At 53.8% G+C, this 20,302-nt stretch overlaps 2 protein-coding genes across 13 annotated transcripts in view; one reads left to right on the top strand and one right to left on the bottom strand.

The window, feature by feature from the left end:
- The window catches only part of ST3GAL4 (ST3 beta-galactoside alpha-2,3-sialyltransferase 4), a 35,525-nt gene extending 26,269 nt beyond the window's left edge, over window positions 1-9,256 (top strand). For 3 of the 11 annotated variants that reach the window (XM_029208646.1, XM_029208645.1, XM_029208640.1), the window contains exons 3-11: window positions 30-138; window positions 558-638; window positions 835-932; window positions 1,110-1,170; window positions 1,611-1,706; window positions 1,803-1,992; window positions 2,662-2,805; window positions 6,137-6,280; window positions 6,533-9,243. In XM_029208646.1, coding sequence (XP_029064479.1) covers window positions 30-138; window positions 558-638; window positions 835-932; window positions 1,110-1,170; window positions 1,611-1,706; window positions 1,803-1,992; window positions 2,662-2,805; window positions 6,137-6,280; window positions 6,533-6,619 — 1,010 coding nt within the window. In that variant the 3' untranslated portion in view covers window positions 6,620-9,243. Of the gene's footprint in view, window positions 1-29; window positions 139-557; window positions 639-834; window positions 933-1,109; window positions 1,171-1,610; window positions 1,707-1,802; window positions 1,993-2,661; window positions 2,806-5,033; window positions 6,281-6,532 lie in introns of all 11 variants that reach the window. The other 8 variants (XM_029208648.1, XM_029208647.1, XM_029208643.1 and 5 more) reach the window with 6 other exon arrangements.
- A 99-nt stretch (window positions 9,257-9,355) lies between these two features.
- Window positions 9,356-20,302, bottom strand: part of KIRREL3 (kirre like nephrin family adhesion molecule 3) — a 547,075-nt gene continuing 536,128 nt past the window's right edge. For both annotated transcript variants that reach the window (XM_029208639.1, XM_029208638.1), the window contains 2 exons: window positions 17,051-17,137; window positions 9,356-16,582 (listed from right to left, as the gene is read on the bottom strand). In XM_029208639.1, the coding sequence (XP_029064472.1) occupies window positions 16,139-16,582; window positions 17,051-17,137 (531 nt within the window). In that variant the 3' untranslated portion in view covers window positions 9,356-16,138. The remainder of the gene's footprint in view (window positions 16,583-17,050; window positions 17,138-20,302) is intronic.

The following is a 20,302-nucleotide window of genomic DNA, read 5'->3' as shown; positions in this document are numbered from 1 at the left end:
GGGCTGTGCCTCCCTGTTTCTGCTTCCAGCTCTTCCGTGCGTTCGCCCTGCAGGCTGGAAACTCCTGGCCACACTGGCTCTGGTCCTGGTCGTCATGGTATGGTACTCCATCTCCCGAGAAGACAGGTACATTGAGCTGTGAGTCCACCTTTCATGTCCTTCCGTGGGTTCTTCTTGGGAACCGGGCTCAGGGATGGAGCGTCATGAGGTGGGGACCTAGTGGGGGGACAGGAGGGTTCAGAGAGCCAGGGCATGACCTCTCCCATACACTACTAGCCCAGAATCCTCTGTGAGGGGAGTTGGTGGGTTTTGGGGGGTAGGACCTGGGATGACTCCCTGGGGTCCTCACCCAGGGAGTTCAGGAGAACAAAGAACTGGCTTTGCAATGATTTGGTTTCAAAGTGGGACTTGGGCTGACACCGTTGCAGCCGGAGAGTCGCTCTCCAGGGCCTTGGGGCCGACGTGCCCTGGGAGGAGGTGGGGGCTGCCTGGAAAGCTGGCCCCCGGGCCCGGGAGGTCTGACTGGCGCGCCTGCCTCTCTCCTTTTCTGTCTCCAGCTTTTATTTTCCCATCCCAGGGAAGAAGGAGCCATGCCTCCAGGGTGAGGCGGAGAGGATAGCCTCCAAGCTCTTTGGCAAGTACGTGAGGATGCGGGGTGGGCCTGGGTGCCGGCTAGATGGAGGGAACCGTGCTGGTGGACGTGGGCCAGGGGCAGCCTGTGAGGGAGGGAGAGGCCTTGGTGTGTATACGTAATGTGAGTCAGGGGTCTGACCCAGTTTCTGGCATGAAGATTAATCTCTTTCTCATCCCCAACCTGCCTTCACCTCGGTGCAGCTACTCCCGAGAACAGCCCGTCTTTCTGCAGCTTAAGGATTATTTCTGGGTCAAGACGCCATCTGCCTACGAGCTGCCCTACGGGACCAAGGGGAGTGGTAAGTATCCGCCTGGTCAGGTGGGAACGCTGGCTTCACCTTGGCCACACAGCTTCTCGTTTTCTGCTGTCCGTGGTCCCAGCGCCCAGGTTCTCAGCCAGGCCTAGATCCTGGGGGCAGGGCAGGGAGGGTTGGCAGCCTTTGGAGATCAGCCCCTTCGTTGCGGTTCTTTTGTAGAAGACCTACTGCTCCGGGTGCTGGCCGTCACCAGCTACTCCATTCCAGAGAGCATCCAGAGGTGAGGAGACCCTCCTTCCTGCCCCAGTGTGAAATAGTCATGGTCCAGCGCCTCCCAGTGAGCCTGCCTGTGTCCAGGGGAGGCGGGCATGCCAGTCCCCACGGCAGCTGAGCCTGGGTATCAGGCTGCTGGAGTGGGCAGAGGCTGCTGGGGGTATTGCCGTGGTAACAGGCAGGCCTGGGCAGCAGTCGGGGGCTCCGAAATGGGGCTTCTTCTTGGTACTCCCCAGGCACCTTCCCTCCTCCTCTCTCTCTTCCGTGCTCTGTTCAGTTTCCTCCCCCTTGAAAGCCCAGGGCTGCAGGCTCGGCATGACCAGAAGCAGGACTCCTTGGAGATGCCTGGTCCATGGGGGCCAGGGGCTGAGGGGCTGAGGGGGCCTGGGCAGACCGGGGCAGGAGCAGGGGCTCCTTCTGGGTCTTACCACCCTGTTCCCGGGGCAGCCTCAAGTGCCGCCGCTGCGTGGTGGTGGGGAACGGGCATCGGCTGCGCAACAGCTCGCTGGGAGAGGCCATCAACAAGTACGACGTGGTCATCAGGTCTGTATGAGCGCCCTTCCCTCTTCTGTTTGGGGGCGATGGTAAACAGACCCAGTGGGATTCTAGGTGACGGGCATCCTCCTCCCTGCCTCCCAGGTTAAACAGCGCACCGGTGGCTGGCTACGAGCATGATGTGGGCTCCAAGACCACCATGCGTCTCTTCTACCCTGAATCCGCCCACTTCAACCCCAAAGTGGAGGACAACCCTGACACACTCCTTGTCATGGTAGCTTTCAAGGCCATGGACTTCCACTGGATTGAGAGCATCCTGAGTGATAAGAAGCGCGTAAGTGGAGAGACTGGCGGGGGTGAGGTCGCAGCCTGGGGATGGGGACGCCGCCTGGGTCAGGCCCTGCCACTCCATCACGTGTGCCCCACGGTCCTCAGGAGCCAGTAAGGGGAAGTGTTCTACTGCAGGGGTCAGACAGCAGCAGCGAAGGGCACCCTAAGCTCGAGGCTGCTTGGGACAGAGAAGCTGCCAAAGTATGTTTGCCGGTGAGAAGCTTGGCAGCAGAGGGACCAGTTGGTAGTCATCTCCAGGTGGAGGCTCTTAGAACAGTCGAGATCTCTGTCCTAGGTGGACTCCAGAAAGTCCGCTCTGTCTCTTTGCCATCCAGTTGACAGCTGAACTGTCCGACTGTCCATTTTTTGCCACGTGTTCAGCTGGCCCCTTCTACCTGCATGGCTATACTTGGAAGCGGGCAATGGTTGGAGCCCATACTCTACACACCATGTCACCTGGCCTCCCCTGGGGGGTGCCCCGCTCCCCTCTCTCCCTCCTCCTCTCTTCTGGTCTCCTCTCCCACCTCTGGTGTAGGCCTCCGCGTCCCTCCCGTCACCCCGCACTCCCGAGGGCCTGTGCCATCAACACAGGGGCCCCGTCCCCTGGAGAAGCCCCTCCCCACCTCCCCGTTTCAACCCACTGGCTCTCTCCCTCCCAACCCCACCCGCCTAGGTGCGAAAGGGCTTCTGGAAACAGCCTCCCCTCATCTGGGACGTCAACCCCAAACAGATTCGGATTCTCAACCCCTTCTTCATGGAGATTGCAGCTGACAAACTGCTGGGCCTGCCGATACAGCAGCCATACAAGATTAAACAGGTGACGATGGGCTGCAGACGGACGGGAAGCCAGAGGGTTGGGGTTCTCTGTGGGAAGTAGGAGGGACTGCCTAGAGGCTCCAGAAGGCCAGGGAGGACCCCAGGCAAGGGGAAAACAATAGCAGAGACGGCAGCACACGGCCCCCAGGCACACACCTGTAATCAGAGGCAGGTATTCTGGCTTTTACAGCAAGGGAGGGCACACACTCTTGAGATGCTCGGGGGCATCTCCAAAATGGGGAGTCAGGGAAGGGTATTTTTAGGGCTTGGGGGCTAGAGGAAGAGGATGCCTTTGGCAGGCGCTGATCAGAATCTGTACACTGGGGATTTGCTGGGACAGTCAGTAGTCTTCTTTTGGGCCGCGGGCCGCACGGCTTGTGGGATTTTAGTTCCCCAACCAGGGATTGAACACGCACCCCCGGCAGTAAAAGCGTGGAGTCCTGGGTTTCCCTGGTGGCGCAGTGGTTGAGAGTCCGTCTGCTGATGCAGGGGACGCGGGTTCGTGCCCCGGTCTGGGAGGATCCCACATGCCGCGGAGCGGCTGGGCCCGTGAGCCATGGCCGCTGAGCCTGCGCGTCCGGAGCCTGTGCTCCGTGACGGGAGAGGCCACAACAGTGAGAGGCCCTCGTACCGCAAAAAAAAAAAAAAAAAAAGAAGCAATGATCAGACATAGACAGGACTCACGGTGCTACCTGCTGTATGGCCTTGGGCCAGTCAGCCACTCAGAGCCTTGGTTTTCTTATCTGTGGGGTGGGGAAAATAGGAGTACTGACCTTTTAAAGCCATTCTAGAATTTAAAAAGATAATTACATAATGTGCTTATCACGGAGACTGGCATACAGTGAATGCTCGATAAATAGTTGCCAAGTTTTGAATAAACGATTTTATTCTTTCTTTTCTTTTTTTTGGCCGTGCTGCATGGCTTGCGGGATCTCAGTTCCCTAACCAGGCAGGGATCGAACCTGGGCCACGGCAGTGAAAGACCAGAATCCTAACCACTTGGCCACCAGGGAGCTCCCCATGATTTTATTCTTTACTGAATATTTACTACGATTCAGCTTCCTATGTTGAATGCCTGCTTTTGTGACTGCTCAGCACCAGGCCCCAAGTTTGCATGCATGGGGAATAAGACATGCCCTCTGCCCTAAGGAAACTCAGTCTAGCGGAATAGACACGCAGGATGCAGCCTGGAATGGCAAAGCGCTCCGATCAAGGGTTGTTCCCAGTGCTGCGGGGTCTCAGAGGAGGGGCGGGACTCTGCTTGGGGCTGTCTGGAGGTGGTGCCACCGGAAGAGGTGGTACTGGAGCTGGGCCCTAAGGGGTCGTGGGACCCATCAAGCAGAGAATTGGGGAAAGGTATTTCATTTGGCAAAAGACCACACAACGCCCCTGGCACTGAGTTCTAGTGCACATGGAGTTGGGTGGGGGGCAGCAAAGAGGAGTTTTCTGGCCCTGGTGGCAGATGGTGAAGGCTAGAGAGGGAAGCCAGAGATTAGGACCAGAACCCAGCTCCTGGCAGGAGGAAGAGGGAGAGGAAGGGATGAACTTGCGTTTCCTGTCACTGCCTAACAGATAACCACAGTTTAGAGGCCTAAAACAACACCCACGTATTTGGCTCATAGTTTTGGAGGTCAGATGTCCAGCACAGCATGGCTGGGTTCTCTGCGTAGGGTATACAAGGCTGAAATCAAGTTGGCAGCTGGGCTGCGTTCTTGTCTGGAGGCTCGGGGGGTGAAATTTGCTTCCAAGTTCATTCTTGTTGTTGGAAGAATTTGCTTCCTTGTGGTTGCAGGACCGAGGTCCCCATTTCCTGGCTGGTTTTCAGCCTAGGGGTGGTACCCTCAGCACGTAAGAGCTGCCTGCATACCTTGCTGTCTGGTCCCCTCCATATTCAGGCCAGCAATGCATGATAAACCCTCTTGTGCTTCACACCTCGCACTTCCTCCACTGCTGATCTCTAGACCCGGATATAAAAGCTCATGAGATTAGGTCAAGCCCACCAGGACTATGTATTTTACAGTCTACTGTGCCACATTAAGCAATATAATACAATGTAATAGATCTCGTCATATTCGTAGGTTACACACACTCTCAAGGGCAAGGGGTCATTGGGCTTCATCTTAGCATCCTTCTGCTACAGCATTTCTTTTAACGTGAAATTGAGAGATTTGTGACAATTCTAGGTTTCCAGCACAACTAGGTGGACGGTAATGTGTTTAACAATTACAGGAATACACGCGGAGAGAAGAGTTTGCTAGAAGGTGACACATGTGTGGTTTGGCAGAGGTCTGAACCGGATGAGATAACACAGTGGCGGTAAAAGCAACAGGGCTGAACTGGAAGGCTGGGGCAGGCAGTGACATGAAAAGATAGGAGAGCTCAGAAAGGGAAGCTGGGGAACACCTGGCCTTAGGGGATCTGACAAGGTCTGGGGAGTGGAAGGCAGGTCATCCCTGCTGAGGAAGGCGGTTTGTGAGGTTAGAATATCAGGTGGCCCATCCCCGTGGATGGCTCAGGGGTGGAGAAAGTGAGGTCCTCACAGCAGCCCATACGGTAGGGGGTGGGGGAGGTACTGCTGTCCCCACTTTATAGGAGGGAGAGCCCACCCTCATGAAGGGCACGCAGCCGGGAAATGTGAGAGCCTCGGGGCTTCCAGGAGAGGTGAGTTTCTCCAAGACGGAGAGCAGAACATTTCCACTCCTTGAGTGACTTGTTTAATGGTTGTAAGCCTCAGTTCCCCATCTGGAAAATGGGGCTAATAATACTATGTACCTCAAAGTGTTTTTGTGAGGACTGGATGAGGTGGCATATGGGATGAAATACTTAGCATAGTGTCTGGCACATAGCAGGTGCTCCGAAAATCGTAGATGTTATTATTACTATCATTTTTGTCATCTTGATTGCCATCATCATCCCCAAAGGCCCAAACCCTCCCCAGACGTGTTGAGCTATAGTATGCAGTATGGTAGCCACGAGCCACATGTGGCGCTTTTTTTTGTTTTTGTGGCTGCAATGCACGGCTTGCAGGATCTTCGTTCATCGACCAGGGACCAAACCTGAGCCGTCGGCAGTGAGAACGCGGAGTCCTGACCACTGGACCACCAGGGAATAATTCCCCACATGTGGCTATATAAATTTAAATTAAAATTGAATAAAATAAAAAGTTCAGTTCCTTAGCTGCATGAGCCCCGTATGGCTCGTGGCTGCCATACAGGACAGCACAGATGCAGAACATTTCCATGATACTAGAAGGTTCTGTTGCAGAACGCTGGCCTAGAGGTGCTGAAAGAAGCAGGCTCCCTCTAATACCTTCCCCACGCTTTGTCCCTCAGAAGCCCACCACAGGGCTGTTGGCCATCACCCTGGCCCTCCACCTCTGTGACCTGGTGCATATTGCTGGCTTTGGCTACCCAGACGCCCACCACAAAAAGCAGTCCATTCACTACTATGAGTATATCACACTCAAGTCCATGGTGGTAAGTGGTCCCTGCTGGTGAACTGGGGACACTGAGGGAGTGAGGGTGGTCCCAGAGATAGCTCACCGAGAGGTCACACAGAGAGTCAGAACTAGAACCAAGGCATCTGGACTCCCAGGCCAGCGTCCCCTGTATTCTGTCTTCCTTCCGAGAGCTGGCGTGGGGAATGGAGCTCCCGGGGTGTGGGCTTACGGGGAGGGCCAGGTAGCTGCCTAGGAGTTCCTCAGTTGGCTTCCTTGGCTGTCTCCACAGTGGTCAGGCCACAATGTCTCCCAAGAGGCCCTGGCCATCAAGCGGATGCTGGAAATCGGAGCCGTCAAGAACCTCACGTACTTCTGACGGGGCAGGAGCTGTACCCATCCGTCTGCTCACCCTGCTGAGTGCCCCCATCCATGGCTATGGGGGGTGCCTGGTGCCAGCTTGGACTCACCCTCCCCTGTGTGGGTAGGAGGAGGCCAGGTCTGAGACGAGGCTGTGTCCCTGGCGGCTCCGGTGGAGGCCAGATCGAGTCAGGGTGGCGGCCCTCAGGCAGCAGGAGCCCGGCCAGGCACGGGGCTTGTTGCTGTGGCATCCCCTCTCTGCCAGCGCCGGGAGATTATTTAACGGGCTATTTAATTAAGGGGTAGGAACATGCTGTGGGCTGGCCCCATGGCATCCAGAAAAGGGGGCATATTACAGTGTTCTGCTCACTTTTTACACAGAAGTGATGGACCCACTACGGCCTAGACCCAGAGCAGGCCTCCCAGGAGGGCGAGGCGTCTGGAGCGGGCGGTGCCCGGAGCGGGTGGTGCCCTCCAGAGAAGGGCTGCTCCCTCCCAGCGGGCATGGGAAGAGCACTGGCACAGGGCTTTTGTGGAGGAGAGGACCTAAAAGGGGTTTCAGACTTATTAAACTATTTTTCCTAAAACAGAAGCAGCTGTGATACCGTGTCCTTTCAGAGTAAAGAAGACACGGATGTGTAGTGGGCCACAGCAGTGGGTCCCTCTCCCGGCAGTGGACAGGCTTGTTAAAGACCCACTGAGACCCAGGGTGGGCCAGGGTCATTCAGGAAATAATCATTTACTGAGTGCAGTGCTTGGTGGTCGTGCTTTGTCACCCTGGCGTAGCAGGCGAGCAAGTGGTGCTCCAAGCAGCCCTGTCTGCTGGACACCGAGCCTGGCATCTGCATCCTGGTTTACTTTCCAGAGGTAGGGAGGGGCAGGAGGATGCCAGGGTGGAGTGCCAGCACCCTCTTCCACCTCCCTTCCTCTCCCTCACCAGCCTCTTTTCCAAAATCTCATTCTGGGAGGTGTGTGTTTGAGGACAGGGGTGGAGACACACAAAGAAAGCCAAGTTTCCCTTCTCAGATTAAGTGGGAATCATAAAATGGAGTTTACAGAAAGTCCTGCCAGTGGCCCAGGCAGCCAGAATTGGGATGGGCAGGGCATGGGGGGCGTCTGAGGGCTTGGCAAGGCCTGTCAGCCAGTCGCCGAGCCACAGGATGAAATGCTTTTGCCATCCCCCAGTCTCTAGAATTGATATAGCCCTGCTGTTTGCCTGTCTCTACCCTTGCTTTGTTCCTCATCTCCCCAGGCCCTGCTTAGCTGCCAAGTGGGCTTCCTGCCACTCTCACAGCTGTTCCTTTACATCTGGAGCCAGGAGGGAGAGCTGGACCTCCCCCAGAGGGAAAGGGACTCACAGCTGTGTTCCTGGCTTTCTTGGAAAGAGTTGAGGCCTTGAGGTTTTGAGACAGCAAGGCTGGGACAGGACAGATAAAGAGGGGCAGAGATTTGGGAGCAACAGAGGACCCATTGCAGTGGATGGGCAGAAGCCTGGCAGAACACTTTTGCTAGCTGCTCTCCCCCCAGGGGAGACAGGGAATTCTGAAAGCAAATTGGGCTGCAGCCCCAAGCCCCCTCCCCTCTCCACCGCACGGGCCAGCTTCGTCCCCCAGGCTTTGTCCTGGGGGGCCTTGCTGACTCCGACAGGCGTCACAGGCGTGAGTATGTTCGGGGATCTCAGCTCTGCTGATTCCTGTTGCTTCTCCAGCTGCTTCTCGTAAGGGTATGCATGGGAGTGTCCAGTTCTCCGTCCAGGCCATTGAAAGTGGCTGTCAGCACATATGATCCAGCTGGACTGGGGCCACTGCCTGTTACTGAATGTGCCTAAACTCGAGCCAGAATCCAAACTCATACCCCCGCCCCAAACTCCACACACACGCATGCAGACACAGGAGCGGTTTACATTCTTGCGTGAAGCCTGTGACACCACATGCAGACTAATCACAGCCACACATGAGTGTGTATGGGGAGGGGGTGTATACTCCCCAAACTGGCCATCGTTCCCTGGGGGGTGTGCATTCTCCAGGTTGCCCCAATCTAGGTGGATGGAGGCAGCATCGCTCAGCTAAGGAGCAGGCAGTGGAGCTTTGATGTGGACTTGCTGGATGGGTTTTTTTGGCGGTCTGAGAAAGGAACTCATTCTTCAGTTAGCCCGACCGATGTGAATGAACCGCCTGCCAGCCAGCCTGTCTGGTCCTGATTAAACCGTGCCCCGAAAAGGAGACAGGCAGGGAAGCAGGGCACAGCAGAGGGAAGGCACTTGGGTGCAAGCCCACAAATCCGGGTCCTCCACCGGGCTCTGTCACTTAATTCTGGATGACCCTGGGCTGATCACTTCTCCACGTCTCTGCTCCAATTCCTACATCCCTTGAAACAAGAGGGAGGGTCCAGCCAATGAGGACCACCTCTGCCGGAATTATCTGGGCATAATCTAAGAATGGAGATTCTCGGGTCTTACCCAGGCCGCTGCGGGTACGGCCCAGGAATCTGGAATTCGAACAAGCACCCGCAACCACTGCTTCGGTCGTCTAGACTACAGGATGATCTCACGAACCTCTTCCAACTCAACGGTCTGCGTGTACAGCCCAGCCTAATTCCCGAAGCCCTTGAGCTGCGTTAATTAGGCGCACGCGCGGTTTTCTTCGGCGGGCGGGGGCGGAGGCGGAGGCGGGGCGCGCATGCGTCGTCCGCGCGGGCGCGGGATTGGCCCCTTCAGAGCGGCGCTCCAACGCGGAGCGTCCGGGAACCTCTCGGCGCGCTGAGAGGCCGGCGCCTCCCTGGCAACCGGTTTCGGGCCTGGCAACGGCCGCTGAGGCCTCGCCCGTCTGCCCGGTTTGCAGCGGAGCCGCGGTTTTCCCAGCGGGTGTTTCCCTGGGCTCCTCTGAGCTCCCGCTCGGCCTCGGTCACGTGACTTACGTTGACTTCACCGCAGGGGCGGGGGTGAAACAGACTAGGACTGGGAGGGAGCGGAGGATCTCTGCTCCGTGCAGTGTAGACTGTGAGGTCCATCTCTCTCCTCCACAGAGGCCTGGAGAAGACGCGGGACTCCCAGCGCGACCACCTAGCTGGGCAAGACAGAGTTTAGGTCTTTATCTAGCCCAGGAACACATTGAAATGATATTCTATATTCACATCAAGTGGCGTGTCTTAATTTTGAACACTTCGGGTTTTATTTACACTTTCCGAGGACATGGATACATCCAACTGCCTTACCCCAGAGACTGGCCAGCCTGCGAAAAGTTTGAACTCGGAAGCAGTTCTGTCCGTGAGGCAGTTAGGTGTAAGCGCATACACAACCGTGCTCTGCCACGTAATCTGTAAACTAGTGATTACGCATGCCTGTCTCACAATGAAGCTTTAAGGATCTAGTGGGAATATGTCTGGAAGAACATTGTGTAGACTGTAAAGTATGACATAAACATTAGATTGGAAAGCTACCTTGCATAATGGAAAATACCGGAAAGCATATGGAACAACTGAGGCCCATCTGAAGGACCAAACATACGCCCAGGTATGGCTAATTACAGAAAAGTCTTTGTCTTCAAGTCACCCACAAGCTAAGGAGAGGAAGGTTAAGACATTGGTGAGAGGACTCAAATGCAGGCTTTGCAGAATCCAACAAAGAACTGTGAGTTCAAACTGCTCTCTGGCAGTGGCTTTCAAGTTGAAGTCAGATGCTCTTAGGGGTTTTTGGAGAAAGGGATTTCTTGGGTGGCATTATCCCGTTTCCATGGCATGCAGCATACCAGGGTAGGTTCCTAAACTAAAGTTGAGAAGTACATCTTCAGGGTTGGTAAGCTCTCCGCTAAACCATCTGACCGTTTTGATGTCTTAATTATAGCTTCAGAAAACTATTTGTTGTTAGTTTTGAGCATTTCCATGGTTTTGTACCAGACGTGGTTCCAGGAAATCTTTCCAACTTAAAAGTTTGAGGAGGGATCTATGTGTGTGTATGTCAGTAGGTATAGCCTGTTTTCCTGTCCAGTTCTTCCTCAGGGACCTTCCCTCTCTTGTTAGAGTTTGTGGAGATCCTGCACCCGGGAAATGAAGCGGGGAGATGAACCTTGGGTCTCATTAAATGTCAGATTTGGGGGGAGCCCAAATGTATTGGAGGGCTCCACCTCTTAAAGTAAAGGGATTGCTGGGAGCAGGTTGGGAAGACCACAGTCCTGTCTAGGAGGGTCAGCACAGAGGATCTGACAAAAGTTTTTAGGGAAAACTAAACTTTGGGAGCCAGATTTCAGGTTCCCGGGGAAGACCAATTGAAAGTACTGCACCCCTCAACAGAGGCGCTGTTTCCTCTGGAGAATCTTGCAAGACTGGGAGGGTGGAGCTGGCAGAGTGAATGAGAGAAATCACCCCAGGGGAATCGAAGTTGGAATTACTGAACTAAGCTGTTCCAGAACCGTCTGTTATTCTGAGGTTTCCTAAAACACTACTTATGTACATCGCCAACTTTAACACTTAAGGAGTGTCTTCACTTGCTTAAAAATGTGTTTCTCTCCTGAGGAAAAATATCACAAGAGGGCAAGTCCGGTAGGGAGATTCTCTCCAGTTCTGCTCTTTTTCTCTGTAGATTTCTGTTCCACTTGCAGCCCTCCATGGCAAGAGAGCTAGGGAAACTTTTAAATAAAACTCAGGAAATTCTCATCTGAAAATTCTGCTGTAGAAGTCCTGAATCCTTACCTGTATCACTTTATCTCTAATGCCTTCTTCATTCCGTATTTCTCCCATTAGTGTCATGAATTTGTTTTCTAGTCCTTGGGCAGCAAGGCTGTGGCCCTTTAATTTCTTTACAAAGGTGGTGAAGGTGGTATCTTGAGCTCAGTCCCCTTGAACTTTTCTTTGCCTAGCTGAGGGGAGATGAATCCATTCAGGGGGAATGAATCCCTATATTCAGCTCCTATCCTGAGTAGCACTTTTCCTCTTGCATAATGGGGAGTAGATTTCAGAGAAGGTCTATTTAATAAGACCCCACTTCTCCCTGAGAAGACCTGTTTCCTGAGACTTCACATACCTTGTCTTTGAACATGAATACTTTAGATTCACCACAAAGAAGACAGCTATTAAGGAGCATTATATGAATGTTCTCGTAGCATTCCAAGATATTTCCAAGGGTCATAGATTGAGAAGCAGTGGAAGGAGATTCCTTTGTGTGACCGGGGCTCCCTGATCAGTGAGCTCAAGGGAGGCTTTTGGCCCAAGGTCTGCGGCTGTTCCGGCCCTGTGGGTGGGCCGAGCAGGCTGGTCCAGAGAGGAGCTCTGGAAACATGGAATGGCAGGCAGATATGGGCACCTGGGATGCAGACCAAAACTCAACAATGGATCCTGTGAATGGCATGTGTTCACAGAAGGCCTTTTAAAGATGAGGGCTGGGGTAGGCATGAAACCACAGGGCCTGTGGTCCAAAAGCTTTCAGTGTATGTCCAAGACTTTGCCGATAAAGAGAAGGAGGAGACAGATCCAGGAAGAACAGCAGTTAGAGAGGGAAAGAGTGGGTGGTCCTCTCCCTAAAACACAAATGGATTCATCCAGGAAAACAAATCCTTATTTGTTTTTTCCCAGTTTATGACCTAGTTAGGAAGGTGGAAACATAGCGGGTTGGGGAAAAGATGATTAGAGCCTTACTGGGTGTAAGAAGTAACTGTCAGAGCAAGGGAATGTTGTATCAGTGACTCTCAGAGATCGCTTGTAGTTTCGATGCTGAAGCTGGCCTGTGGTTACAGCTCCTAAAAACAGCTTCCATAAGAGGCTTCTAAAAGGCTTTTTTAAAGGGAAAGTAAACGTCAAGATTTAGTTGAGATGTCATCAGTTTATGTCTAAACATTCATGTTTCTTTAAAGCAGGCACCCCAAGTGGTATTTTAGATAAAAATCTCTATGCAAATTAGGATAGTTTTTATTTAAATATTTATACCTTTATTTTAATAAAGAGTTGATTTTATAGGGAAACTTACTAGAGAAGAGACTAATCACAGGACCCCCCCTCGTCTTTTTTTTCTGGCGCCATCATAAACAGAGTACAATACCTGGGAAGGGCTGATGGGACTCCTGGAGTGTGTACCTGGCGATTTCAGTTCTGATCCCATAATAGCAAAGGCCACGGTGCCTCGTGTATGCCGCCACCATATAGGAAGCGAGAAGCGGAATTCCTGTTGGCTCTTTTCTGCTGTTCTGAGAAATCTCCCAAGGGCTGCTTCACATTTGCTGTTATTTCCCCCTGTTCCTCTCTACTCCGGAAGCTCAAAGGCAGCTTCAAGGCCTATTCCTTTAGAGCACTGTTTCAGTAGTCTCCATCCGAGATGGATTTGCTGTGGTGCTCTAGTGCTTTGTATGACACCATTTCCTGTTCCATGGAAGTTGAAGACGTGATGGAAATAACCCTGGCCTTCCCAGACTGACAGTGAGCATGAGAGTCAGAAACTGGGCCCCCATCCAGTGACTCGGAGCCAGTAACGAATTGTAAAGCTATCAGAAAACTGGATCCCGGCCTTGGGAGGGGTGGGGGGGATTTGATACACAGATGAGCTTTCCCAGGGAGTCGTGGTCTTTCCAGGTCATTTGGGGACTGGCGGTGGAGGATGCTAGTCCTGTTTTCCTACTGGAGCTGTGGCCTGTCCTTGCTCAGCCTGCCCCCGAGTGGGTCCCAGCTCATGGCCTTCAGCGTCGGCCGTTTTCATCTTATTCTAGGATGAAAGTGGCCTTGGGTTTGCACTGTAGGATGGAAACATTTCACAGAGGAAATCATATGTTTACATCTCTTGCTGTCACTTGTTAGCTCTGTGACCTTGGGCCGGTCTTCTTTAAGTTCACTCCCTCGTCTGTAAAATGGTAATACTTGGTAGAATTGTGAGAATTAAATGATTACAAATGTGAAGCACTCATTTCAGTTAATTTGAAATCACCTACAGGGAAATTCAGGGCTTCCCACTGCCTTAATTTTTTTTTTTAACACTTCCCTTTACCAGCTTTCTTGTCCCCTCACTCCTACGTGAGAAGTAAATGGACTCAGAGGGGTTGAAGGATTCACACTCAGTCCAGCATCCTTCTCAGTGCCTCAACGGTCCAGAGGCCACCAGAGCCTACTGATTTCCCCTGCCTATGTTCATCTCTTTCACCAGGGCCTTACTTGTGATCTCCTACCCTTTCGGCAATTCTTTGCTGTGTTTGTGCCTCGGAGAGAGCTCAGGGAGTGGGCCCCGTGTAGCCGAGTCTTGACTGTGCAGCCCCATCTTCCGTGATGTCCACGTTCCCACCCTGGGAGTGTCTGAGGCTCCCAAGGGAGAAGAGGGTTCTGTTCTCCAGGAGATCAGATTTCTTCCCTGTTCTCCAGGTTATTCTGTGCCATAACCTTGGGTTCCAAGAAAGAATGGGTACCTCCATCCTATTATAAGTGCTGTGTGTGAGGGGGGGAGGATGTGGGCAGGGGGTGAGGGACAAGGTAGGCTGTGGTGAGGCTTAGGAAGGAGATGTCCTGCCCACCTCCAAGGTGGGGAAGGCTAGGAGAAATGAATGGACAGATCCTCTTAGGTCATCCTCTTCCTTATTCTAGCACACCAAGGCATTTTGCATCTGATCTTAGATCCTTACTCCTTGCTGGCAAAGGCAAAACGTGTATGGGAAGGAAGAGAACTTGTCAAGATTAACCTGGAGCCCACAGGCATCTGTGCTGGGCCAGAAATGGTACCAGGAGCAGGATGTGGGGCTGGGATGTACACTTACATTTCTCATCAGTTTCTACTACCTCAGGCTTGGGTGCTGCAAAGGAAGATATCCAAGGAGGTGGAGGGTTTTGAAGCAATAGGAAATATGGTGGAAGCAGAAACATCCTCTGGGTGGAGGCTCTAGGAAGGCTATGTATACCATCTGTGGGTTGGGGCCATCCAAGGCATCAGTGGAGGAAAGAAGCACAGGCTTTTGTGATGAAGGTTCCCATGGTGGGTAAGGACTCCCAGGGAAGGTTGGAGGAGAAGGGTCTAAATCTGAGGAGGAACCTCCAACCTTTGGGACAGTGTGGGTTCTCCAGAGTTCTATTTGAATCCTACTTGCAGAGGTAGCATCCTAACTTGGCCCTGTTTATCCACCCCAGCCTGTCTGCCATCACCACGTCAAGATTTCCACCCAAACAAAGCCATTCTTAGAACATCATTTGAGTCTCAGAGCGTTGGGCTGCTTGGTGGCACAGGCTCTTTGAAGAGGGCCTCCTCCCATGAACCCCCAACGGAGGGAGCCGCCCTTGCAGAATATTGCTGAGAGAAAGGCCTAGAAGGACCCCTCCAATGTGCAGTCTGACCCCTTTGCCCCTGAGCTGTATTTGGCATGAGTCAGGTGGTTGGTGAGGCCTGGTTTCGTGCGCCCTCTGGGTTGGGCACATCTGCAAGGAGAGGAGTCTGCCCATAGGTCCTATTGTCACCATGACCAGAGCTCTCCATTGTCTGGGAAAACCAAATCAAAGCAGGGCAAGGAACCCTGCGTTCCCAAAGCATCCTCTGAGCTCTTGGGGTCTTGCTGTGACTCTGCAGGAACAAAAGAGTAGAACGCATCTGTTGGAAGAAGGACCCCTAACCTTTATTCTCAGGTGGCAGGCAGGAGTGAGGTGCAGATATGCTTTCTCTCTTGCCCCAGGAGCCTTACTGAGGACAGGACCATGGTTCCTTGTGTGAATCTAGGCTCAGCTGAGAAGGTGAGTCTCATCACCTTAAAGGCCTGCCCCCTAGTCCCCTCAAACCCCACAGATCCTGGGACACAGTCTCTCCAACGGCTGTTTAAAGAACCCTGACCAGAGAAGCTCACACTCCTTATATTGACTCCGAATGTGCAGAGGGGAGGAGGGGAGTACACGAAGCAGGGGCGCGTGGGGAGGCTCTGAGTCGCACAGCCTGGCGAGGGGTCCCCGAGTGTCACGTTCCCCCCTCCTTCCCTCCCCCTCCCTCCCAGACACCAGTCTCTGATTGGGCCAGTCCCACCTCAGAGTTGAGAGGCATCCAGTCCAAGGACAGAACTGTACGAGTATGGACACAAAACACCGAACAAACTGGGGGTGGGCTCCGGGCCAGTGTGTCAGCCAGGGCCGTTCTGGCTTCTCAGCCTCTGAAGTCTGGACCAGGAGGGGCAGGGGGCGCTGAGGTCTCTGGGGCAGCTCCGTGCCGGCAAGCACTTGACGCCCTGCTCCCCGGGGCTGTACAGGAGCACAGGCACGGTGGGACTCGGGGGAGGGCTTGAGGGCGGCAAGGGGCAGAGCTCCTCCGAAGCGTGGACGGAGCATGGACGGCAGTTTCATGAAAGCAGAGTTATAGCTGCCTCTGGAGCCTGTGGGAGGGGCAGGTAGAGGAGGGACCGCCAGGAACGGCCCGGGGGCCCGGGGCGGCCAGCACGGAGCACACTGCGCTCAGCGGCATCCTCTGACCACGTCCCCACCTCCACGCCCCGATGCCCTGCAGCTGGGCCCGCATTTGTGCTTGATCGGGGATGCTTCCGGGGTCCTCTGCAAAGTCTCTGCAGAGCCAGGCCAAGGCCCCGCCCTCCCCGGCCCGGGATCCTCAGACGTGAGTCTGCATCCGCCGCTGCAGGGGCCGGCTGGGGTCGGAGTTCTGGGAAGAGGACTGGGAATGGTGGGAGGAGGAGGCCGAGGCCTTGCTCGCCTTATCGAACTGCACGTAGCCGTCCTGCTTGCCGCTGCTGCTGACGCTGCTGTCACACTGCGTGTCCAGGAAGGAGCTGCTGTCGCTGAGCGAGCCCCGCTGGAACTCCCGCTCGCAGAGCTCGATGGATGAGCTGCCCGTGCCCAGCACGAACCTCTGCCCGTAGTCGTAGAGGCGGCCCTGGCCGCTCAGCGTGCTGTAGATGTTGGTGAAGGACATGCCTGTGGGCACTCGCTGCTTGCCCGCGGGGCGCAGGTCCGGCTGGCAGCCGGACAGCGAGATGGCGGGGGTCGAGTGGTGCTCCTTGAAGGTGTTGACGCTGTAGTAGCCATTGGTGGGGTCCTGGGGGGCCGGGGGGAGAGCGGCGTCACAGCACCGGACGGGAGCCAGTCCCGCCGTCCATGGGGAGGGCCAGGGACAGACAGGAGGAAGGGGACGGCGGGAGAGGCGTTGGGGGGGGGGGGTCGGTCGGTCGGGTCAGCCTGGGCAGGATGCTGGCAGGTGTTCAAGTGGGGTCTTGACCGGTACGTTTTGTTATTTCAGGGCAGCTCAAGGCCATGTGAAAGCCAGGCTTTCATTGTTTTTTGTTTTAGTCCGGAACTTGGAAACGGTATTAAAAACGTTATTGGTGAGGAGGTCGTGGGAGGGGAGAACCGTGAGAGCTCAACCTTAACTCTCTCAGCCCCTTGGTGTTGGGGCGAGAGAGCAGGTGCCTTTGTGGGGGACTGTCCCTTCTATCTGTGCCTGGATCTGGGGCCTGGGTCGTCAGAGCTGAAGACCAGGCGTGTCGTAACCCGGGGCCCTTCTTACCTTCAGGTTCTGAAACTCCTTCTCCTCTTCTTTGAGCACCTCCAGCTGCTTCAGGACTGAGTCTTGCTGGAATTCACCCCGGTCCATCTACAACCCAGAAATCGCTGCTCAGTGGGTAGGAGGTGGGCTAATTGTCCACTTCCCCCAAGGAAAAGCCGGAGAAATGCGCTCAGAAGATGCTTGCCATCTGCGCCTCCCCTCCCCGCCACCTCTCGCTGCCTGGCCCCTGGAGGCAGGTGACAAGAGCCTGGAGGAGATTCCAGATCTCACTGTTGTTCTTGGCCCCCTAGCCCCACCCCTCCTGAGAGCCGGAGACAGAGAGGTGGGTGGGTGGGTGCAGGGCAGGTCTCTAAGACCCACCGTCTTCCTTCCCGTGGGCTAGGGTTATCTCCTCCAGAGATCTTGCTTTGATTCGGTTCAATTCAGTGAGCCTTTATTGACTTCAGGCCAGGCATTGTGCTCAGGGCCAGGCAAACAGAGGTCAGGAGACATTACAGAACAGCTATGCTCATCAGGGAGCTGGGCTTGTAGATAAATAACTGCAGAACCTCTGGGCAGGGCTCGGGGCCCGCAGCTCCTCAGCGGGGCTAGGCTTCATGACGGCCTTGAGAAGGAATCAGTGAATAACTACCTCTGAGGTGCTGGCAACTAGGGCCTCCTCACCTGCCATTCACAGCAAGGACTTAGATTATTCGAAGTTATCTTCCCGAACAGAGGCCAGAGAGCCTGGGGACAAGATCATTTCCTGTTTCTCTTTGGTTCTCCAGCACACCTGGTGCAGCGCCTTACACACTGTGGTCATCGACCAAAATCCTTCCGGAGTGGAATCATATTTAATTGTGTTTTATTCATTCTTTGATTTGCCGGTGCCCGGCGTGGTGCGTGCCATACAGTAGGACTGTCACAATTGTTATGTTTATGTCAGATGAATGAATGAAGTGGCATGGCGCTAAATTACTGGAAATTAAAAAAATAATTAGACTTAAGGTGAAAAGTAAAGCACACTTGGCACACAGTGGGGTTATTAATGAATGTGAACAGCCACAGTGGTTCTTGTCCTGTGGCACAGAATGTTCTTCCCATGTATCCCTTCTGCACATGACATGATCTGGGCCAGGTTCCCACCCACTCTCAGAACTGGGCTGTGTCTTCTCCCTTGTGACTCACTTTCCTGATCTCTTTTTGGAGCCCCACAGAATCAGCCAGCGTGCTTCCATCCTGTCACTTCCCCACTAATGCTGCTTTTTTCATTTTCCAGTAAATGCTGTGGCTCTATCTGGATTGAGTTCTTCTCTTCCACCAGATTCAGCTTCTCAGCCCGCCTCTCCTCAGTGTTGGGGCTGTATCGGTGCCGGGGGTGAAGGGAGTGGCTGGACGAAGGTCTCCCCAAGGGGAGCCCTCAGCGGGTTCTTCTTATCTCCCACTCTTAACTGACCACTGAGTGACCCCCACCCCTTCCCTGAGGGTCTGGACTGGAGAATGGTGTGGAAACAGTCAGAGGCAGTCAGAATATCCCAGTGAGAGGGAATGCAAGGTCCCCAGGGGATGAAGGACAGGCGTGGGTACTTTCACACTAGACTCAATCAATCTCATCAACAGAGACGTCCATTCCTGCCCAGGTCTGGACTGACCGTTCATCTGTGTCAGACACTATGTTAGGTCTGGGCGAAGTAGACATTTGTCCCTTTGTCTTTGAGGAACGCTGGGATACTTGGGGAGGCTGACGTGTAATTAGAGAAATGCACTATGAAAGAGGAACATGCAGAGTGTTTGGGGAGAGCACCAGGAAGTGCATAGCTCTGCCAGCCATGGTGGGGCAAGCCTGGAAGATTGTGGAGGAGGTGACATTTGAGCTGACTCTCGAAGGAGAATGTGAAATTCAACAGACAAAATCAACAGGCCGAGGGAAGAGCAGTGCAAAGCCTCCGAGGTATAAAAGACTCAAGGGCTGGGAACTGCAAGTTCTCTGGGGCGTTGGAGGGCTGGATGCATTTGGCAGGAAGATGGGGCTGGACAGGCCGGAAGCCGCTTCCTGCTGAAGGGTCTTGATGACCCGCCTGGTGCTGGAATATCAGGTAGATCTGGAGCCACCGAGGGTCTTTAAGTAGGACGGTAACAGGATCAGATTTGCATCTTAGAAGGACCCTTTGTGGGACTCTGGAGGGTGGAGAGTAAAGTGGTGAAAGATTAGAATGTGGGACCACTTGGGAGGATGCCGTCATCGATCAGGGGAGCCGTGGTGAGGCCTGCACTTAGGAGTTATAGTGGAGAAGAGGCAGGGGCACAGCTCTGAAAAGATTCTGAAGTGGAATTGTCGGGACCTGAAAATCAACTGGATAGAAGAAGAGCAGCAGAGAAAACGTCATTTCAATTCACTAAACGTTGGTGAGCATCTGCCAGGGACCGTGGAAGGCTCTGGGGACACAGGGATGAGTAAGGCAGCTTGCTCACCATCTAGTGGAGACAGATAAGGAAACAGGTGATTTCACAGCAAAGCAAATAGCGACCGTTCCTTGAGCCCTCACTGTGTTCCACTGGCTCCAGCCTCTTCAGGGGTTCATCCACTGAGCCCTCACCCCGACCCCATGTACCATGACCTTCATCCTATCCTAGAAGAGGAGACTGAAGCACAGAGAGGCCCATGCTCTTGACCGACCTGCTTGCAGCTGCTACTCCAACATATTATAACCGTGACACAGTAGGCACCAGAGTTTTCCGGGATTTTGTTTGGACAGATGGATGGGTGACGGTCCATCGAGGGGGCTCGGGAGGAGAAGCGGCCTTGGGGTTGCTGGAGAAATTATGAGTTTAAAGCCATCCAGTCCCCAAAGAGGAGCCTATGCTTGTTGCAGACTTCTGGGGAGATGGGGGGAGCAGGGCATGTACTGGATGTTGATAATATCTATGTGTGGAGGATTATATGTTATATCACAACATCTTATGGCAATTATACACATCTTCTCTCCCTACTGGACAATGGGTCCCTTGAAAGCTGGGACTGCATCTTAGATGCCTTTGAGTCTCCGAGAACCCCAAGCACAATACAGTAGACACACAATAAATCTTTGTTGGCTGAGAATGCGAGCACGCTTCGTTTTATTGCGCTTCACAAATATTTCATTTTTTATAAATCCAAGGCTTGTGGCAACCCTGCAGAGGACAAGTCCTTTGGCACCATTTTCCCAAGAGCATCTGCGGCTCGCTTTGTGTCTCTGTGTCACATTTTGGTAATTCTTGAGAATTTAAGACTTT

The sequence above is a fragment of the Monodon monoceros genome, unplaced genomic scaffold, assembly GCF_005190385.1.
Source record: "Monodon monoceros isolate NGI ecotype Baffin Bay Population unplaced genomic scaffold, NGI_Narwhal_1 Super_Scaffold_7, whole genome shotgun sequence".
Taxonomy (NCBI): Eukaryota; Metazoa; Chordata; class Mammalia; order Artiodactyla; family Monodontidae; genus Monodon; species Monodon monoceros.
The sequence above is the reverse complement of the archived record's forward strand: the minus strand, read 5'-3'. Positions and strand labels throughout refer to the sequence as shown.